Below are 20402 nucleotides of genomic sequence, written 5' to 3' on the forward strand. Positions count from 1 at the left end.
TTCAGTCTCCAGTTCCTCAATATGCTGGTGGAACTCCTTTATCTTCCTCTCTGGGTAGTGAGATAACTGCGACTGCTGCAAATTACAGGTGCACAGATAAACTATTCACAACTATTATCAGCTATCAGCAAATCGACAGATAAAAGTCTTCTCTTACCCAAATGTGTGAGAGTCATGATCAAACAGACCATATATTCCACTTTTTGGTTTACGTATGACATGCGATGGATGCACAAGATCAGTATCAAAGACTGAGGTTGTTTTGGTTATATATACTTACAAGTTTTATTTAATATAACTGGCATGATACAAACATATAGCAAGACATAGTTTAAGTACACTGGCATGAGCCATCTGATCGCATTTAAAAAGCTTCAAGCGTATTACCATGTCAGGAGTTAACCTCTTCTCTGGTCATCATATCTGAATCTGATGATAATAAGCACAGTTTTAGCTTGCTCTCTCAGCCTGACCAGTTGAAAAGGGCCCCCAAACCCTTCAAAACCAGCCAACACACCCATCTGACCAGGACGGGGGACCAGCAAACCAGCAGAGCTGGGTAGATTATTTACAAATTGTAACCCATTACTGATTCCAAATTACACAGCATAAATTATAGTTAGAAATGTAATCCATTAAATTACACATTTCTGGTAATATTACTACTTTTAGATTACATTTGACCTATCTTGTTTATCACATTGATTTAAATAGAACTGTTAACATACAAATGTGATACTTTATTATTAAATTTTTATTTTATTTTTTTAAATCAGGGGTACTTCATATTAGGTGAAAGAGGTTCAGATGATGAAAAAAAGTTTGGGAATGCCTGAATTACTTGTAAATGAGAAACCATGCGAATTTGTGCATATTAATGTGTTTGAAAGACCAAAGCCTTCCGAAAACATTGTAATAGATTTAAATAACATGAATGTGTTTATCAGTAGTTAATGTGATGTTGAAACACCTGAAATGATTTTTATTTTACTGGACTAGTGAATGGTCTTTGTGTAAATGTTCACCAAACTGGAAGACCTTCTGAGTATGTGTATAAGCGGTAGGCTATTTTAAAAAACATTTAAAATATGAAATAAGAGTAATAAGGGAGAATCAATCAATTATGAATAATGTATTGCTATTGTGTGGATAACATGTAATCAATGAAAAAGTAAGTGTGGTCTGATAACAAATATGTTACAATGTAATTTAATCTAATTACAAGTCCTTATTATTTTTCTAATCTGATTACGGAATCCAGATTGCATGTAATCAGTAACTACCCTGCTCTGCAAGTATATAAAATTATCGGTTATTTTGTATTGAAAAAAATAATTATAAATTTAATCAGTAAATGTGAATGTAAATTTACTAGGATTTGCTGTTATTATTTATTGTTATTATGTGCAAAGTAATTAAACCAAAAAGTACACGATTTATAAAGTTATTGGCTTCTAAAGTAAGGAGTCGACTTTGAATCACTGAAACGAGTCGTTATAGATTTCAAATCTTTTGCCCATCTCTATGTACGTCATTAGGAACACTTTGCATAATAATCTCCGCCTACCGTCTTGGGAGAAACGTAACTCTGACCTGCCCCCCACCCCCCCACCCCCACCCCCATCCGGGATTTTCAGAGCGTTTGGCCATAAAAGAGGGTTCATTACCATACTTCATTTAGACCAACGAGCATCTCCGAATCACAACGCGAAGTATGATTATGAAGCTATGTGTTTGTTTTCTCCCGAGCGTCTTATCAGTATGTGTGCTGTCTGCAAGAGACATCGAAGAGACATGAGAGAGATATCTATAGAAAGCTTGGCATGTCTACTTTAAAACTAAACAAGTGCTGCCGAAAACAGATATTCTGTGATAAAGTAATCCATATGAAAACAATGCAATCTCACGTCTCCCTTCATTATATCTAATGTGGCCACGCCCCCGCGCTGAACGCTCTATTCAGATTCAAACTGAAGCGCGCAGCTTGAATACACCCACACAGAAGAAAAAGCAGCGAGACTGTTCAAGTTTTTTATTTTACTGTTTGCTTCACGATGAGAGGAATAAGACATAATTCACCCCAAAAAGATGCTACGCATTGTTTACCATGAAGTTGTGTGCGGAACAACCAATCAAACCTGACTATGTCAGTTGACCAATCAGAACACAGTATGCTACCGAAAGGTGGGGTTTAAGGAAACTGAATCTTTTGAACAGCTTCGCGCAAACCGTTTGGGGATCTCTGAGAATTGAGGTAATTTTAAAATGATATTTTGACAAAATGACAATTTTATTTACCCTTGGATGGATTTAAACCTAATGTACAGGACTTATAAACAGTGATAGGAAGCTTAGAATTTTCATCTTACTGGCTCTTTAATTTTTTTCTTCTTTGCCTTAGGAAGTGTGGTTTTGTTCGATAAAGTGTATATTCGTCGACAGATGGCAGCCTACTATTTTCCTATTTCTCCGTGTGTGATCTGTACCTGCAGACAGTACTCGATCTCCTTCTTGATGCTCGGCATCCACTTCTTCACCGCTGCCACTGAGTTTAACGTTGCCTGCGCGTAAAAGGTCCATTAATAAGACAATGTTCTCATTTGTGGCAAGCGGCCTCGCTGAAATGATAAGATGCATAGCAATGAAAGAGATTACTTACAAGCTTTGGCCTTGACACGTGGACATCTTTAATGCGACCCTCTGGAAACAGAACACAGATGCATTATGCCTCGAGCTGACCGAGTGCAACACGTTGGCTTTATAACGACTGTATTTACCGTCGTTTCACATTAGTGTCATTTCACTCAGTGTAAACAAACCAGAAACGCGTCTCATACCCTCTCTCTCTTTCTGGAGCCACAGTCTGTTGAGTCTGCCACACTGCTTCTCTTCGTTTCTCGCCATTCCTGAAGCATTTCCGTCAACACGGGGTCACGTGACAGGGTATTTCAAACTACGTCAATTGTTTAAACCCCGTATGTGTAAATTGTAAATGTGTAAATAATACGTTTATGTCCGTTTTAGAATGTTCAGTTGTCACAAGAACCGTTTGAATAATATCATTTTAAATTTTAAGTCAAACGTTCGATTACGCAACCGTGTGTTTTCTATAAAAGTAGCGTTTTATGTTTTCAACAAAACCATCTTAAAGTAGAAGTGTTGTAAATTCTGTCCCCCAAAACTGACATTTCAAGGAATGAATGGATTAATGTTCCGTAGTTTTTTGTAGATAAGACTAAGTTATCTACAGAAATTGTCTTTTAAAAAAAGAAATGAACCCTGAGAAATATGTATTAGGGTAAAAAGTGTGACTAGCTAGCACAGTTTCCTCATATTTACACATGCTTCTACTGTTTTGTGTGTTTATATAACCAGCATTTATTTCCTCATATAGTTTAGATTCCTAAATGCTGTGTTTGAGTGACATCTATTGGCCAAACTATGAATTGCATAGTTTGAAAAAATAATTTCAGATTAAAATAAATATCACTTAACATGTAGTCTAGTGTCCCAAAGGGCAATTCTGTTTCACGTAGTTTCTAGGTGGTTTCAAACTTTTTGATGCCAAGGATTATGTCCCCAAATATGATGACATCAGCTTTCATATGCTTCAGATAATGCTTAAACGCACCCCTGCAAAGGGCCCAAAATATAAAGGCAGCTGTATAATTTCATAAATAAAATTATGTGAGAAAAATATTTCTATATGTTATATATTATATATATTATAATTTTAATAAGGTAACTTTTAAACTAAATTACAAACACACATTATACTAAAGAAAAAATATTAAAATATTATCTGGAAAATGTGAATCTTGTAAGCTGCAGCATATTTCCCCTTCTAAGTAATAATAGATGTACTGTATAAACTTTTAAAATAGTAATTCCATAATAAATATGTAATAAAATTATTTATTAACATATTTATTGTATTATTATATAAACTAAATATATATAAAATTATGGCTTATCACTGATTTTTATTTATTTATTATTTTTTAATTGAAGACAGGCTAGACTAGGCTTTAAAAAGAGCAGAGGTAATCTAATTCTGAGACACGAACTTCTGGACATACTTCAAAAACACAGATAGTAGAAACTTCCTGTTCAGCTCAAAAGCAGCATCCACAATCACAGATTCCATCAGAGTCCACCTGGTCTCCGGCCCAGCACAGTAGAGTGGCGGTTTTCACAGAAGAACCTGTGCAAGTGTTGCGTCATCCTCAGTGGCAGCCATGTGCAGAACTGTAGTCTGGATCTTGAGGCTTTTCTTCTCTTCATGCACTAGAGTTTTGACCGTACTCTTGTGTCCAATTTGAGCAGATGTCTGCACCAGCCTTCACAAGGGACAGAGCATCAGCAGTATGGCATCGTTCTGACCCTCTGTCCTTCAGGTTCAGTTCGGCCTTTTGTTTGAGCAGAAAGTATGGCCCCCTTACAATGTTCAGTAGTGATATGCAGCGAAGTATCATTGGACGAGAGAGCAGTATGAACATCCAAACCTTTGAGCAGCTCCTGGAGGAGATATAGATCACTTTCAGATTTGGGTATTTGATTCATTCGTTCTGTTGAAGATGTAGCCTTATTCGTTTAGAATTTAGCTGGATCCTTTCAGGAGTAAGTTCCTTGTTGGATTTTGAATATTTGACAAGAACTTGTTTGTCCTTCTCCAGCAGATATCCTATCAGCTCTCTCCATTCATCTTTAATGCCCTCATTAACTCTTCCTACATAAATTCTCATGTGCTTGTAAAGGTCAGGTTCCACTCGTTTCAGACAAGGGTAGAAGAAATTATGGCAGGCACGCTCTCCTCTCCAGATCAAGGTGTTTGATCCTCTCGTGCAGAGATGCTGGACATCTGTGCTTGGCTGTCAGGTTGAAGAATGCCATTTGAAATGAGGAAATATAGCAAATCCTCTGTATTCGAAATGCCAGCTCGTTTTTCTTCATTCGAATTACTTCGATCGCATAGGGATTGGTAAAACTGTTTAAACCCATTTCAGCCAATAAAGGAAAGCAGTGAGCTTCTGAAATGTGTGGACATGACAAAGCAGAGCTCTTCCTCTTCATCTCTAAGAACAAACTCTCTTAGCAACAAAATACGAAGTAAACAAACGTAAAAATCAGCATTACAATTTGAAACTTCCTAATATAGATTATTAATATTTAAAACCAAGAAGCAATAAAAAGCACATTTGTGAGCTATTTTGGTAATTACATTTTAACAGTTTTGATTTGTCAATTTCTCTGTTTAGATTTCCTGCCTTTTCTAATATTACAAGAGACCTACAACATATAACCATGACATGAATTGTCGATTGTATTTGAGTTTATAGTGTTAGAACAACAGTGCCCTTGCAGTTTTCTTAAGATATTGCCACCCTTGTGAAAAAGCTTAATTGTATTTAATATGCACTTCAAATTAATGAAATACAAGGCCAACCGAGTGAACTTAAAGTAAACTTTTATTTATTGTTTTATACGTTTTGTGACTTTAAAGAAATGCATTTATTTTGATGTGTTGTGTAAGATAAAAAAGCACTTTAATAAATTAATAAAGTACTTGATTTAAATTTTAATTGTAGTGTGCTATCTGATCCTACATTTAAAGTTAATATATTTTAAATGTACTAAATTGCAACTTCATCATTATAAATGTGTAACCACAAATTTATTTACATAGTCCTATTTAATTAGGTCAAAAATACTAATTCTGTTAATTGTATTTAATAGAAATGACTATGATTAATTTGCGTTTATTGCAATTATATATAAATTTAAATGATTATATAAAATTGCCTTATAATATTACATTTAGATCCACTTATAGGTATTTTCTTGTAAAGTATGTTCTTTCTAAAAATATGCCTAAGTTTCAAATATTGCACAAGGACAAAAATGTATCTTTTTCATGTTAAACTTATTGTAAACAAATTAAAACAAATTAATTTTGATTTTGTCATCGTGAAAACAACATTTGCTACGCATGACCACATGACATTGCGTAATATTTATTCTGTAAATAGTATAAAGCAGGCCGCTTTATTTTCTGGTCAATAGATAAGATATGTAGTGTGTTATAGTAACGTCCTTGCTTCACTTTGCGTAATTGTCTTTTGATAATGCGCTGGATCATTGATCAACCCCCTCAATCCTAACCTAAAATTGAACTAAAGGTCTGTGTCAGTCTTATGGAGATTAGCCTGAGCCGAGGAGTTCCTCTTCCAGTAATGCACGCCCACTCAGATGACGTAGGTCTTCCGACCGCGCTCTTGCCTAATATGGAGAGATAGGTGCCGATTTTCCGGTATGATGTCATCGTTTGCCAAGCTTGGGCCGTGAAATAAGAGGATCTGAAAGATGCTAAATATTAATTAGTGTTGGTGACCTGAATATAAAAATAGAGTTTTACGTGCATCTTTTGTGTTAGGGGACAAACATTAAAAAAAAGAAAATACAGACTTGCTATCATAAGTGTGAATTAAAAACATTTCATATGTATTTGACTAAAGGAGATATTAAAGTCATTAATTGAATAATAATAATAATTATTATTATTATTATTATTATATATGTTGTCCTCAGTTCAAGCAGAAGTTAGCTGTCTCTGAAAATCCTCATAACTGCTCTGAGCAGAATCCAGGAAACTGAAATCACAAACTCGTCATCTATCCAAGTGGCTGCTCAGATTTACCGTATGCAAGCCGACGGTGCCCTCTTCTGGGGCAAAGAGGATTGCTGCTGAAAATTGCGTTTACTGGACACCTTTGTCGGCATTCATTCCCGGACCTCAGAGAACTTCATTTGTTTGAGTTGACACAGTAATGAGCCCATGATTAAAGCAATGCAATTTGTTTTAACATTTTATTACTACATTGAATAATTGATTATTACGGTGTTATTGCATTTGAAAGTTAATAATTTCCGTGTTTTAATATATTTTATATAATTTGGATTTGACATTTTAACCCCTTCAGATTCAGAATACGTATTGCCATATTTATTAGGCTACAACTGAATAACTATTATGAAGTTTTTTTTTGTTTTTTGTTTTTTACATTCTGTGTATGTGGACTGCCAAACAAACTGTCTCTCCCAAAACATGTTCCTACAAGTTTGTCTTGGTGGACACACATACACACGTTTACTTAGCTATCTAAATGGGGACATTACATAGACTTATAATGTTTTTATATACAGATGCACCTTTTAACCTAAACCCGCCCTAACCCTATAAAACTTTCTACATTTTAACACTTTAAAACTTTATATTTATACCAGATTTAAAATTAGGACGTCCCCAAATTAAGTTTTTTGGCGATTTTTGTCAGGTTTTGCTCACAAATTTGTGCCCACAATATGGTTAAGTAGCTAGGCACACACACACACACACACGAGACCTTCATGAAGACAACAGAGTTTTTCGTTTGACATACTTTATTACAATTCATAAATATTGATTCGTTTCTGAGGTGCTCAGAAAACATAAAAAAAATTATATTGTACAAATGGTAAACTTAAGTACTCCTGGTTGATCTTATTTACAAATAACAATGAGTGAAACCTCATTAATGAACTTTTTCAGAAAAAAAGAAACTGCTGATGTTGGACTAACTCAAAGAAAAAGTCAATTCCATTCAGTTTAAGAAAAAAAAAAAAAAAAAAAAAAAAAAGAGGACAACATGTGACTCAGAAGTCAGGCAGCTTTTATCAAAAGTTTCGCGGAAACATCTCCCTGCTTGGTGAGCCAGACATTGTATCCCTGTTGTCACATCCCGTTTTCCTCCGAATACTGAGCGCTCCTTTGAAGCGCACAGGTCCATGCGCAACCCGGTCCAAGTGAACAAGGATAAGTCTCTTAAAATGTGTAACAGAGTCTCATGCTCTCTGTTGCTGTCTCTGTCGGACCGAGTTGGTGAAGTTTTGCACTCCCCAAAAGTCCAGCCAGAACATCCTTTTACGGCACGCGGCCGGCCGGACGCTCTCGGTCCTAGCGGGCCAATGCCAGCAGCTGCGCGGGTTCGCAGACATTTAGCCCTTGAAGTTTGTCCCTTGCATCTAGTGAAGTGAACTCAAATGTCCTTCGGTTCTTCTCAGAACGTCTGCAGCTGTTGCGTCAACATAAGCTGGCAGCCGCTGTTGACGTGGTTCATGACTTTCTGCTTGAGCTGGGCCACTTGTTCGCGCAGCATGTTTGCGGTGGACGCCAGCTCGGAGTTCTGTGACTTCAGGTTCTTGACTTTATCCTCGAGCCGGGAGATCCTTTCCAGTTTCCTCTTCCGGCATTTGGATGCGGCGATCCGGTTCCTCATGCGCTTTCTCTCGGCTTTAATCCGCTCCTGGTTCTCCATGTCGATGGGGGAGAGAGGTGGGGTTTCGCCGGGCATCTCCGGCACCGTTTGGGGCTCCTCTTTTAGCGCCTGAAGCCGCGGGTGCTGGACGGGCAGCTGCGTGTTCACGGTGTGCTGCGGCGGGGCGCTCGTGTAGTTCACCGCGGGGTTGGCGGTGCTGATGGCGGGGTTGAAAGTGTTCAGGTCCGCGTACACGGGCGGGTCGGAGCGCATGGAGGAACTGTACACCGCGCCGCCTGCCAGGGAAGACACGGGTGCAATGCTGTTGCTGATGGTTGTTTGGGGAGCCGACGTGACGTTGGGCATGTGCTGGTGATGCAGCTCTGCCAGTGCCCTCACGAAGCCCTCCGCGAAGCCCTCCTGTTCGTCCGTCACGTTCTTGGGACACAGAAACTGGGTCGGGGTCGGCGTTGTAGTGACCAGGCCGTTACTGGACTGGATGATGAGCCGCTCCAGCTCCGGCGAAGCCAGTTTGAGCAGCCCCACGTCCGGGGAGGTGAGGATCTCGTTGGCTTTGGCCCTCAGGTGGGGCTTAATGTTGCCAGAGGGGTCGGTCAGATTCAGCGTCATGTTGTGTTTCAGAATCTTGTGGTTGTATCCAAAAGCAGCGCTGTCATGCTGAGAGAAAGCGCTGTTTAGAGAGTCATCGTAGAAAGTAGTTTCCATCTTGGTAGACATAGAAGAGAAAACGAAACTTTTTAGGTCTAAAGTAGTCTTTCAACTCAACTCAAGCACTAAATCAAGTGTCCGTGTTCAGAAACAAGCGTTGCGCTCTCAGAGACAAAAGCAAGAAGAAGCGCAAAGTTCATATACTCCCCGTCCCGCGAGAAACTTACTGCGTAAAAGTTCTCGCGCCGCGTCCCGAGCTCTTCTTCACGCGGACAGAACGCTCTTCCACAGATGTCAGAGGACACACAGCACAGAGCCGAACAGTTGTCCTGTTTATTTCAGTTTGAGTTGTGTTGTCTAGATGTTTCACCGTGGCGAGATCTGTATACTCTGAGCTCCTCCAGCGTGGACGCAAACCTTATCTGCTACCGTTGCCCCACTAAAAATAGCGATGATGTCATGCGCGCCATTTCTCATTGGCTGGAGGCGATTTACTGGGCGTTCCACAATTTCAGATAAGGCGCGTTGCCTAGAGACGCCCACCCAGAAGATTCTTCTTGAAGATTCGCGGTGGCTGATGGGATGAGGTAATGCTGTAAAGCGGTGCATTGTGGGATTACGTATTGTTTTTGAATATCTGGTTACCCGCTTAGCTGTTTTAGACCGTGGCCGTAGCGGGATACAAAGAAGCCGAGTTCTGTATAATGTGCTACTTTTGTAACTCCAACTTTCACTTTAATAGACGTCGCGAGGTTTAGTTTGAGAAAAAGCAGTAGCAAGTGTATGAAGAGTTGGGCAATTTTTAAAGAAACCTAATAACGTAAACCGTCAGGATTCTCGGGACGAGTTCTGATATAAATGGGAGTTAAATAGGTTAAAAAACATTGTGTGGCGCCAAGATACAGGGCAATAGTCTGGTGTGTGTGTTATGGCAAAGTGCATTTGCCCCGTCAGCGTCATCCAATGGTTTCGAAAAGGGGCGTGTCTTATTGTGGAGTGACCGCGTGCCACAAGGTCTCCGTGACAGTCTCTAGAGATCCTCTCTAAAGGACATACTCTCATGTTAAACGTCACTGTTGAAACCACAACCGCAAACTGATCGACTTCAACATGACATTCACTAAGTGACATTATAATGATGACCTTTACTTTGGGATATTTTCTCTTGGTTTCCTTGAGTTTTAAACCTATGCAAATATGTAATTATACTTTTATTTGCATTTGATTGTGCTGTGTGTGTACGTTTATATCTCTAATTATTGCCAAAAACCTATATAAAAGTATCTCTGATTCTACATTTTTTATGCAGGAAAAACATGAATAAATAAAGCAATCTGAGCGATAGTACAGCGGTAAAACAAGGATGAGATCGTTTTTATTGACAACCAGGACTTGTCGATGGTCTCTGGAGCATTTCGCTTTGTTGCGACAGATCAAGTGCTCGAGCACGTAAACAAAACATGAAGCGTCACTCAATGCAAATTATGGACATTAATACAGTTTATAATTCTGTTAAAGTTAACACTGTATTTATTTTGTCCAAATATATGATGTTCGATGTTGCATCAGATCAGTGTTTAAATCTTAATGTTAATGTGTGTTGCTATTATTTCTTTGCAAATTAAAAAATAAAGGTCAAAAAGTAAAAGTTAAGAAACCAGTAAGTTAGTTTATATATATATATATATATATATATATATATATATATATATATATATATATATATAAAAACCCTTTAGTTTAGTGAACATATTCACTGTGCATTTAAAACAAATAGATGACGCTACTACAATAAATAAATACAATAATTATGAAATATTTTAACAACCATATGAATAGGATTTTCAAAGTGAATAAATAACCAATTTATACTTCTGAATTACATTTTTAAATATATTTTTAATTTTTACATTTATTTCAAAATTTCGTCTCAATTTGTGCTTCAGTTTTCCAAAAGAATTATACACAATAATGTTCATGGACAGTATGATGACTTGAGATGTGGCTTTTGGATGTATTGTGCAATATTTGTTGTCAGATTTATTAGAATTTCTAAAAAGAAAAAAAAATATATAATTTAAAGTGCACAAAGGTCAGATGAGGGGTTTATTGTAAATTAAAGGTCATGACCATATTGAAGCATCCTGCATCCTTTTTCTGATCACCACAAGTCTACATAACCAATGCCGGCAGCAGGGGATGCCCAGAGTTACGACACAGAGAAGTCATCTTTGTTTTTGTTTTTACTAGACAGAAACCTGTTTGGGCAGCACAACCCAGACCAAACAGAGACAATGACAGCTTGCCATTGAAACAAGTTCCTCTCTGCCGGCTTCTTTCCTTTTTTAGCTTTCCTTGTACTCTCATGTCACCTTTCTTACTGGCATACTTTGTTACGTGCTAGGCATGTTACGAAATCCAGGTGTACATTTCCTTTTCAAGCCTCATGCAGACTACTGAATAATGTTCAGCTTAAAGTGACAGTTCTCACTATCACCTGCTTTACCTCACATAAACTGTATTTCACAGTTCTACAACTGCATCTGTAGTGTATGACATTAACTCTAATATACATTTTCATATACATTTTTATGTATATATGAGAATCCTAATGTTTATGTCATTACTACTTATAACTTTCAGTGTCTGAGCCACCCAGGTTGAGGCTGGTACATGGACAGGGCTTCACTGGCACCCTTCCACCCATGGAAAAAAGCAATTATTTATACATCAGTGTACATACTATATTCTTTAAGGGTTAATATCAGATATCCATGGAGTGTGCATGGTGTGTTTTCTTTGACATGTGGCCTGTCGTTATTTGCAGTAACTTAGCCTCTGACCGCCCAGTCGTCTCAGCAGTGGTCCGTCCGTCTGTGAGGAGGGTCTTGTGTAAATATGGCCCAGTTACCCGTCTCTGAGATGCTGCTGTAGTAATTGCCCTCTGCCACATGAAGAATTTGTGAAAACTGAACACACAGTACCGGATTCATACAAACATACATGTTCACTCAACTGTAATTTGCTGTGTTGTTAATCAGGATACTTTTTTTTTTTTTTTTTTTTGTTAAAGGGTGTGTTCGCTTTCAGTTTCTAAATCAGCCATGTTTTCCATTACCATTTTGTTTTACTAGAACTTGTTCGTCCATATATAACATCCAGTCTTGGTCATGCCTAATAAGGAAATAAACCCAAAAGGAGCACTGTTTATTGAAAATAAATGCTTATTGCATTCTTAATATACTTTTATAATGCTTATAATACAATGTATATATATATAGATAGATAGATAGATTTAGATATAGATATAGATATACAGTACAGACCAAAAGTTTGGACACACCTTCTCAATCAAAGAGTTTTCTTTATTTTCATGACTATGAAAATTGTAGAGTCACACTGAATGCATCAAGGGCTATTTGACCAAGAAGGAGAGTGATGGGGCTGCGCCAGATGACCTGGCCTCCACAGTCACCGGACCTGAACCCAATCCAGATGGTTTAGGGGTGAGCTGGACCGCAGACAGAAGGCAAAAGGACCAACAAGTGCTAAGCATCTCTCGGGGAACTCCTTCAAGACTGTTGGAAGACCATTTCAGGTGACTACCTCTTGAAGCTCATCAAGAGAATGCCAAGAGTGTGCAAAGCAGTAATCAAAGCAAAAGGTGGCTACTTTGAAGAAACTAGAATATGACATATTTTCAGTTGTTTCACACTTTTTTGTTATGTATATAATTTCACATGTGTTAATTCATAGTTTTGATGCCTTCAGTTTGAATTTACAATTTTCATAGTCATGACAATAAAGCAAACTCTTTCACTGAGGTGTGTCCAAACTTATATATATATAATAGTTATTATTATCTTTATTATACTATCTTTATTATACTATCTTTAGCGTCCGAGCTGCTGTGCGTGTGACTTTGTGAATCATGTTATATCTGAGCCAAGTGGAGTTTGAGGAACATCTGCCCGGTCATGTCCTCTGCCCTGCTCTGTTTTAATGGCAGTCTGTCTGATCCCTCATAAAAGCCCATTGTGGTCCCAGGCTTGTCACTGTGTGTCTGTAATTAGTGTTCTGTAGTTCATTGCCCTGGGGCCCATGGTCAGAAATCACCAGGGTCCTAATGGAGGGCTGGGCAAAGGTCACAGAGTAATCCTATCATATCCAAGCCCATTGTCAGGAGTCCACAGCCATCTTAACAGCCATCTCCTGCCTTACAGTCAGAGTAAATCAGGATACTGGCGCTTGCTGGACAGACTTAAAGAGCACCCTGGACAGGTAAGCCTGTGGGGGTCATAGAGGGTTTGTGTGTGTGTGGGTGTGTGTGTGTACATTGTGTGTGTGGAAGAGAATAGGCTCTTTTATGGATAATGGCTCAGCCATAACCACATTTTTAGTGAATCTTACCTTATTATTTCTCATGATTAGGGTCAGGGGTTTGTTCTAAGTGACTTGTGCTACAGACATGAATGATGCTTAAATGTTTCCAGCTTGTTGAGCAGAAATGTGTTATAATTTCAAGACTTTTCACCCCATGATAAAATGGCACGGACCTTTTTGGATGGATCTGTGATTTTGGTCTTCTTTGACATTTTTCCAACCTCAACCCAGGGTTATTAGTGTCAACTAAAGCAAAACCATAAAGAAAAAAATAAATATATCTTAAAACAAATTAAACTTATTTTATTCCAGCTAGTTGCCAAAGCAATTTTTTTTCTGTTTATCTTAAATCGAATACTAAGATTAAAACTAAATAAACTAAAATGTAATAATTACTATATAAACATTTTTAAAAAGTAATAAAATTACAAAAACAACAAAACTTTAATTTAAATGAAATTACGGAAATACAGAAATAAATCTAAAAATAAAATTTAAAATAACAGAAATATATAAAACTAAAATCAAATTCAAATATTACCAAAAACTAAAATGATACCAGTGATACTAAAATAACCTTGCAACACCTTAAGCAACCACTCAAAACACTTATTTTATTATTTTTTTTTTTATTTTTTTTTTCCCAGAATGTACAAATCTTTACTTGATGAAGGGCTTTTTGTCTATTACAAATATTGCAATTATAATGGCCTATAAAGGCAAAACACAGTTAAGACGCTGACTCTGGAACTGAGGAAATGGAAAATGAATTGAGATTTGTAATTGATTTGATACTGATTTTCCATATATTCCATATATATTCCAATATCCATTTGTCTGAATCTGAGCAAATTTGCATTTGTCATAGAACAAATCAAAAGACCGGAAAACTTAATTTTCACGAAATGCATCATGAGTTTTGTCTTTGTAGGGCGCTATATGTTTCTAAGTAAGTAGCTAATAAGAGACTGAGCTTCTAAACTAGTTTTTTGAAATATATTTTTTCACCTCGAGTTGCTTTATTGTACCTCTCCTGGCTAGTTTACACCGCTCTCATTCAGTTTTTTAGTTTCATAACACATTCCATCGGGACAAAGATGTTTCGAGATGCATGTTTGTTCATGACTGTGACTTTAAACCAACTGAAATATTGATACACCTTCTCATTCATCTATTCATAAACTCCTCTAATTTGTAATTACAGTGAATGAAAGATTGATAAGGCAAGCTGATTGCGAAGGCATGTGGCTTTTCATTCATAACCATTTCCTTTGGTAAAAATGCAACAAACTGGAGCAGGTGGAGAGGGAGATAAAGCCCAACACTGCCTCCCTGTTCCGAGTTTTTACGTAATGCATAAAATCGCAGACAATAAAGCCTGGCACGAAAAGACAAAACAAAACGAAAAATATTTCAGTTTACATATTTATGGTAATGTATGCAATAGATGTCAATATTTTCTATTAATCATTTTAAAAACAAATGATTAAAATGTTATTCATACAAACAGTGACTTTTTTAATTCCCGAATTAAAATGATTATTATTTTGGGGATTGTTTAAAGAACAAAATTGCAGGCTCAAACTGTCCTGATATCATGTCCTGATATATTCTGTAAAAGAAAGACCTAACTAAACAAAGAAAACATATCAATTAAATAACAAAAATGAAATGCTATAAAAGAAAGTCTTATATAATATGAGATATCCAGTCATTTTTTGATAATAAGATAATCAGAAAGATTTATTTATTTTGGTCAAAGCAAGCTTAATTCAGGTAGTTTACTGTCATGTGGTGCAAACCCTCAAAACATTTAAAACCTATAAATGAATAATTCTCAATGTTTATATAAAATATTTGATTGCTTAAAAATAAGATAAATATTTCATTACTTTGTTTAACTTCATGGCTTTGTATCATACAATTTTTAGAGTCATTAAATTGATTTTTTTCTTAGATTTTGTATTTATTTTTAAAAAAACCTTTTGAAACCAACCTGAATACAAATAATACATTTAAAGCCACTTGGAATATGTATTTTTTATACTAGATTTTCCTTTTAATATAACATTTCATTTTGACCTTCATCAGAAACATTTAAGAAACACATTCTGTGCTGTTATTCTTCTGTTTTTCTCTTCTTGTTCATTTTCTCCTGTATTAAGCAAGAGGGGGTGTGACCTGTGCCATTGTGTTTGTGCAGAATGTGGACTCTCTTTCCCTCTCTCCTCTTCTTTTTGCCACCTACGCCATCCTGTGTTCTTGTTTTATCGACAGAGACTGCTTATGCTCAGGCGAACTCTGATAAGACAGAATGTTGTGTTTGTCTTCTTAGTTGTTCGGCACCAGCCGTGTATCAATTTCTTTATCTGTTTGTGCACACACTCATGCTCAAATGCAATCTCTGTATGGCTATCCTTACTAAAACTACAAGGCAGGAAATCTGTTGCCTTGAAAACAGTTTCAGTGGAACTCTATTGTGCTGGTTTATTCATTCCAGAAAACCCCTGTGCACACGTGACAGGAGTGAACTTCCTAAGTACTTTCTGTCACACAGCGTGGACTTGCCAAGAAGCCCCATTTCTTTTTCTTTCTTTTGTATTTTTATTTTTTTTTATTTTTATTTTTTTGCTCAATAACACACACACTTGTCTTTAACTCATTGCTTGGAAGCTCTAGTTCTCCAGGACCCTCACCACTGAACACTGTGGTTGTGATCACTTTGGCTATGGAAGCCCGTTTCCAACCTGGGATAAAAATTGTCTTTTTTTCTTTCTTCGTACTGAGATATAAACTCAGAATAGTGACATGTAAACGTAATTCTGAGAAAAAAAAAAGTCACAGTCACTTTTTCAAGATCCAGAAGCATTTATATCTGAAAGTTTGCTCATATGGCATTTAGCAGATTTTATACAAAACTGTATTCCTAAACACTTGGTGGAATTTCTGTATTATTATTATTTCTTTACTTATTTCCTTATAAGTATTTTCTGATTTATGGAGTGACAAAAATAAATATCCAATTAAAATATCTGCTCTTCAAACATAATAAATGCATATAGATAGTTGCATATTTAAACATAACGATTCAGAGAACTTGAAATCTTTCCAATTCTTAATATAATCAGTCAGCTGCAGAAGTATGCTTATATCTGTTAGGAACGTTTGCTCACTTGCATTTCTTGCTTTAAGAAGTGTCTGGTATCTTTGACCGCACAATGGCTCTTTTTAGTCAAAGCAAGTGACTTCTCTCGAGTCTTTTGCTGAGGGAGAGGGCTGCTGGTCTCTAGGTTGAGATGTTGGGATTAAATGACACATGGCTCAATTTATTTAGCTTGGCTGTGTGTCAAAAATGATTACCTATAACACAAAGGCTTTCCCTCCAAGAACTGCTGTTGTTTCAGCTGTTGACAGAGGGGGGAAAAGCAGGTTCCTTTATGGGTTGTTTTCTCAACCAGCTGCGTCCTTGTGGACGATATGTTTTTTTATATATAGCTTTTATCAACAACTCAAAAATAATAACAGGAAAGCAGTTATCAAATATCTTAATATTCATACACCGTTCCAGCTTGTTCCTCTGAATTATAAAATTGTGGGTTGGTGTTATTGGGGAAAGAGACTGCGCTGTGCTCTGTTGAGGTTTCTTGAGTTCTCTGTAGGTCAGACAGAATTAAAGGCAGCGTTATGAAGGAGACGGGACAGCTGTTTCTCAGCATGTCACACAGCGCTGCTTTGAGTGTGAGAGGAGGACGTGCCGTGCTTTCCTCGGCACGTCTCTATCAACAAGTGACAGGACATCACTACGGTTAAGTTTACACTTCTTTCATGCTCAAACTGTGGTCAGGTTCAATGGCCCTTCCAATATGTGAGCTTGCATTTGCCAACATATTAAATCATTATGCTCAATATTCGAAACGTTTCCTGTGAAAATGCTAGGCCCGAAACATAAAAGCTTTTAGTGCAATCCAAGCTTTGTCACATTTCACACCATATATATATTTTGAAATGAAGGTTTGTAAAATGTCTGAAGCAAATGATCTGCACAAGATGCAACCCGACTATTTCTTCCCGCCGAAGTTGCATTTAAAATGTACTTGGGTTAACGTCCGAGGGGGAAAGCGTCATCTCTGAATTGAGTTTTCATGAATTTTCTCGGAGGCTGTAGCAGGCATGAACGAAAACTTACAGTCTGTAGTCTCTTGAAAGTTCACTACTGTCATGACACGTGTCATGTGTAAAACATGTGCGCTTAATTGCATCAAAACACAGATTCTTAGTGTCAGTGCTTTAGTCGGAGCTGTGTCACCAACCTCGAGTAACACACAAACCTAGACAGCTCTACGTGTTAACTGAGTCGCAGAGAGTGACAAACTGATTGACTCATTTTAGAAAAAGGGGGCTCAAATAAACAGAACTGAATTAAGCATACCCTGCGGCTGAAATTAGCACCTCAGTTCACCCTCATTCAATTTGTCAGGGTACTTGCATTATTTATGCCACATGCGATAAATGTTCCTCATCACACAAAGTGACATGTGCCACCTTCACCCAGTTGAAACAAACCTTTGTGCCGACCACAGCCCTGACCCTGAACGGATTTTAATAACCTAGATACTGGAAAAACTTCACTTATGCCAAACCGGTCTCATTATCATAAACAACACTAGTATAATAATGTTGCCATTTGAACCAATAGGACTCTTGGCCACTGATTGCGCTCAAATTGTCAGCCATTCTGTACAGTACATATTAACAATAAATTACTTTTTAATTGCCTCTGTGTTGTTCGTTTTATTTCAGTGTTTGATGAAACCCTTGAAGCATAACTTACAAGTGGTCCTGCTCCGAGTCGCCCCGACCCTTTTAAAACAGACCAATTATAGAGCGTTAATGGTGGTGCCATTTTAGAAAGATCTGGAACCGAACTGCCATAACTAAAGGTCAGCATTACCTCAGTGGATTGCACCTTATTGCTCTGTGAGTTATTTTACTGTGGCTTTTTGTTCTGAAGCACTAAAATGAAAATCAAGTGAGCTGAGAGTACATTTCTTTTCACGGTTTAAGGACTCCGCAGACGTCTCTTCACTGGTTAAAATATGATCTGACATACGAAGCGTTTTAAACACGGACATGTGTTTCCGATCATATTTTAGATCTTGAAGTGGATTCTTGGGACTTCTACGTTTAATTTTTCAATGTCAGAAAGATATTGTAAAAAGCAGATTTAAACGTCAGCTCAGCCTTTTATCTGTGATTCATTGTGCGACATAAAAGGTTGAAATATTATGTCAAATGGTTTGCCCAATGGTGTGTGTGTGAGATTCTGGAGGATGGATGTGCTACAGCTTCTCACCTTCATGTCTCTTTATAGCCCCAGACAGTGGTGTTACATTATCAATATTGTCTGACAGCAGGAATTTTCATCCATCAGCATGTGTCCTTCTCCATCAGGTCGAGAAAACGCCAGAGCGAAACGTCTGTGAGCTGCCGTTCATCTCTGTTTGATGACATGTTGAGAGTTACCTCAGCCGGCGTTTTTAATTAATACAGCTGTAAAACAGACTGTGATTCCCCGAAGTCTGAAGGAGGTGAGCGGGAGTGAGTTTATTAGTGCTGTCATTTAATTGTCGTTAAAACATCTTGATTAATCGAAGCTCTGTTTTACTCTGTGGAATTCTGTTTCCCGTTGATTGTTTCGGTTCAGTGACGCGGTTGTTTCAAACCTGTATGACTTGGGAATGCAAAATATGTTTTGAAAATGTCTGTTTTGTTCTTTTTTATTTATTATATGGAGAAAAAAAAAACAGTTGAAACTTTTTTTTAAAATATCTTCTTTCGTGACGCAAAGTAATACAGGATTAAACTATTTCAAATAAAAGCTGTTCTTTTGAACTTTAAATTCATCAAAGCATTCTGAATGTAAAAATGTAGCACAGATTCCTCAAAAATATTAAGCAGCTCAACATTTATTTTATTTATTTATTTTTGTTTATTTTTAGCATCAAATCAGCATGGTAGAATGATTTCTGAAGGATCATGTGACAATGAAGACTAGAATATTGGCTGCTTTACCATCATCATCATCTTTGGAATAATTTAAAAAAAAAAAATATTGAAATAGATTTTATAAATTTTTTTAATTGTAATAATATTTCATTACATTAATGTTTTTCATGTATTTTTAATCAGATAAATGTAGTCTTGGTGAGAGACTTAAAAAATGTTTCGAAAAAAAAATCTATATATAAATCTATCTATGTATCTATCTATGTATCTATCTATGTATCTATCTATATATATATATATATATATATATATATATATATATATATATATATATATATATATATATATATATATAAGGGGTGTAACGATACGCGTATTCGTATTGAACCGTTCGGTACGACGCTTTCGGTTCGGTACGCGGTACGCATTATGTATACCGAACGGTTCGTTGGAGTAATTAATTATATTTGAAAAAAAAAAAAAAAAGAGAGAGAGAAATATAATGATATGCGTTCAACAAGGTAGCCCAATAACCCAAACAACGTAACAGGCAACGCCCCTGACACTCCCGAAGAAGAAAAAAACACCATCTTATATGTTTATGTTAGGCTACTCAGCAGGCGCTGCTCACTCAGTACGCGCTGAAGGCTCGTTGCAAAATAGCCAATGCGTTTAACAGACTAGAAATGAGAAGATCCTCCAATAACCAACAGGTCTGGTGTTTGGGTGCACTTTGGATTCCCTTTAAGCTATTATGGTGATGGCAAGAAAAAAACACCAGCGGGAATATCTGGGATATATGCGTCAGTACTATCTGGGAAAAGACGAAAAAAAGGAGAAACATGCACGCAGCTAACTATCCCTGCAGCATTTAGACACTATAGCTTACAGGGAATCCAACCCAAACACCAGATCTGTTGGTTATTTTAGGATCTTATATTTCTGGTCTGTTAAATGCATTCGACATTTTGCAACGAGCCTTCAGCGCGTGCTGAGTGAGCGAGCGCCTTAGGGGCCGTTCACATATCGTGCCTAAAAACGCATGGAAAA

At 37.1% G+C, this 20402-nt stretch overlaps 2 protein-coding genes across 3 annotated transcripts in view; both read right to left on the reverse strand.

The window, feature by feature from the left end:
• The window catches only part of si:dkey-86e18.1 (uncharacterized protein LOC557342 homolog), a 5316-nt gene extending 2357 nt beyond the window's left edge, over positions 1-2959 (reverse strand). The window contains exons 1-4 of one of the 2 annotated variants that reach the window (XM_052536009.1): positions 2838-2959; positions 2660-2700; positions 2487-2561; positions 1-75 (exon numbers count right to left, since the gene is read on the reverse strand). The exon at positions 1-75 is cut by the window's left edge and continues 115 nt beyond it. In XM_052536009.1, the coding sequence (XP_052391969.1) occupies positions 1-75; positions 2487-2561; positions 2660-2700; positions 2838-2904 (258 nt within the window). In that variant the 5' untranslated portion in view covers positions 2905-2959. Of the gene's footprint in view, positions 76-2486; positions 2562-2659; positions 2701-2777 lie in introns of both variants that reach the window. The other variant, XM_052536010.1, reaches the window with a different exon arrangement.
• A 4463-nt stretch (positions 2960-7422) lies between these two features.
• LOC127938846 (transcription factor Jun-like) lies at positions 7423-9380 on the reverse strand. Its single transcript, XM_052535738.1, has 2 exons — positions 9191-9380; positions 7423-9020 (listed from the first exon to the last, which is right to left on the reverse strand). Exon 2 carries the CDS (start codon positions 9018-9020, stop codon positions 8097-8099), a length of 924 nt encoding a protein of 307 aa, XP_052391698.1. The 5' UTR covers positions 9191-9380; the 3' UTR covers positions 7423-8096.
• Between the last annotated feature and the right edge of the window lie 11022 nt (positions 9381-20402).

The sequence above is a fragment of the Carassius gibelio genome, chromosome A20 (assembly GCF_023724105.1).
Source record: "Carassius gibelio isolate Cgi1373 ecotype wild population from Czech Republic chromosome A20, carGib1.2-hapl.c, whole genome shotgun sequence".
NCBI classification, from domain to species: domain Eukaryota; kingdom Metazoa; phylum Chordata; class Actinopteri; order Cypriniformes; family Cyprinidae; genus Carassius; species Carassius gibelio.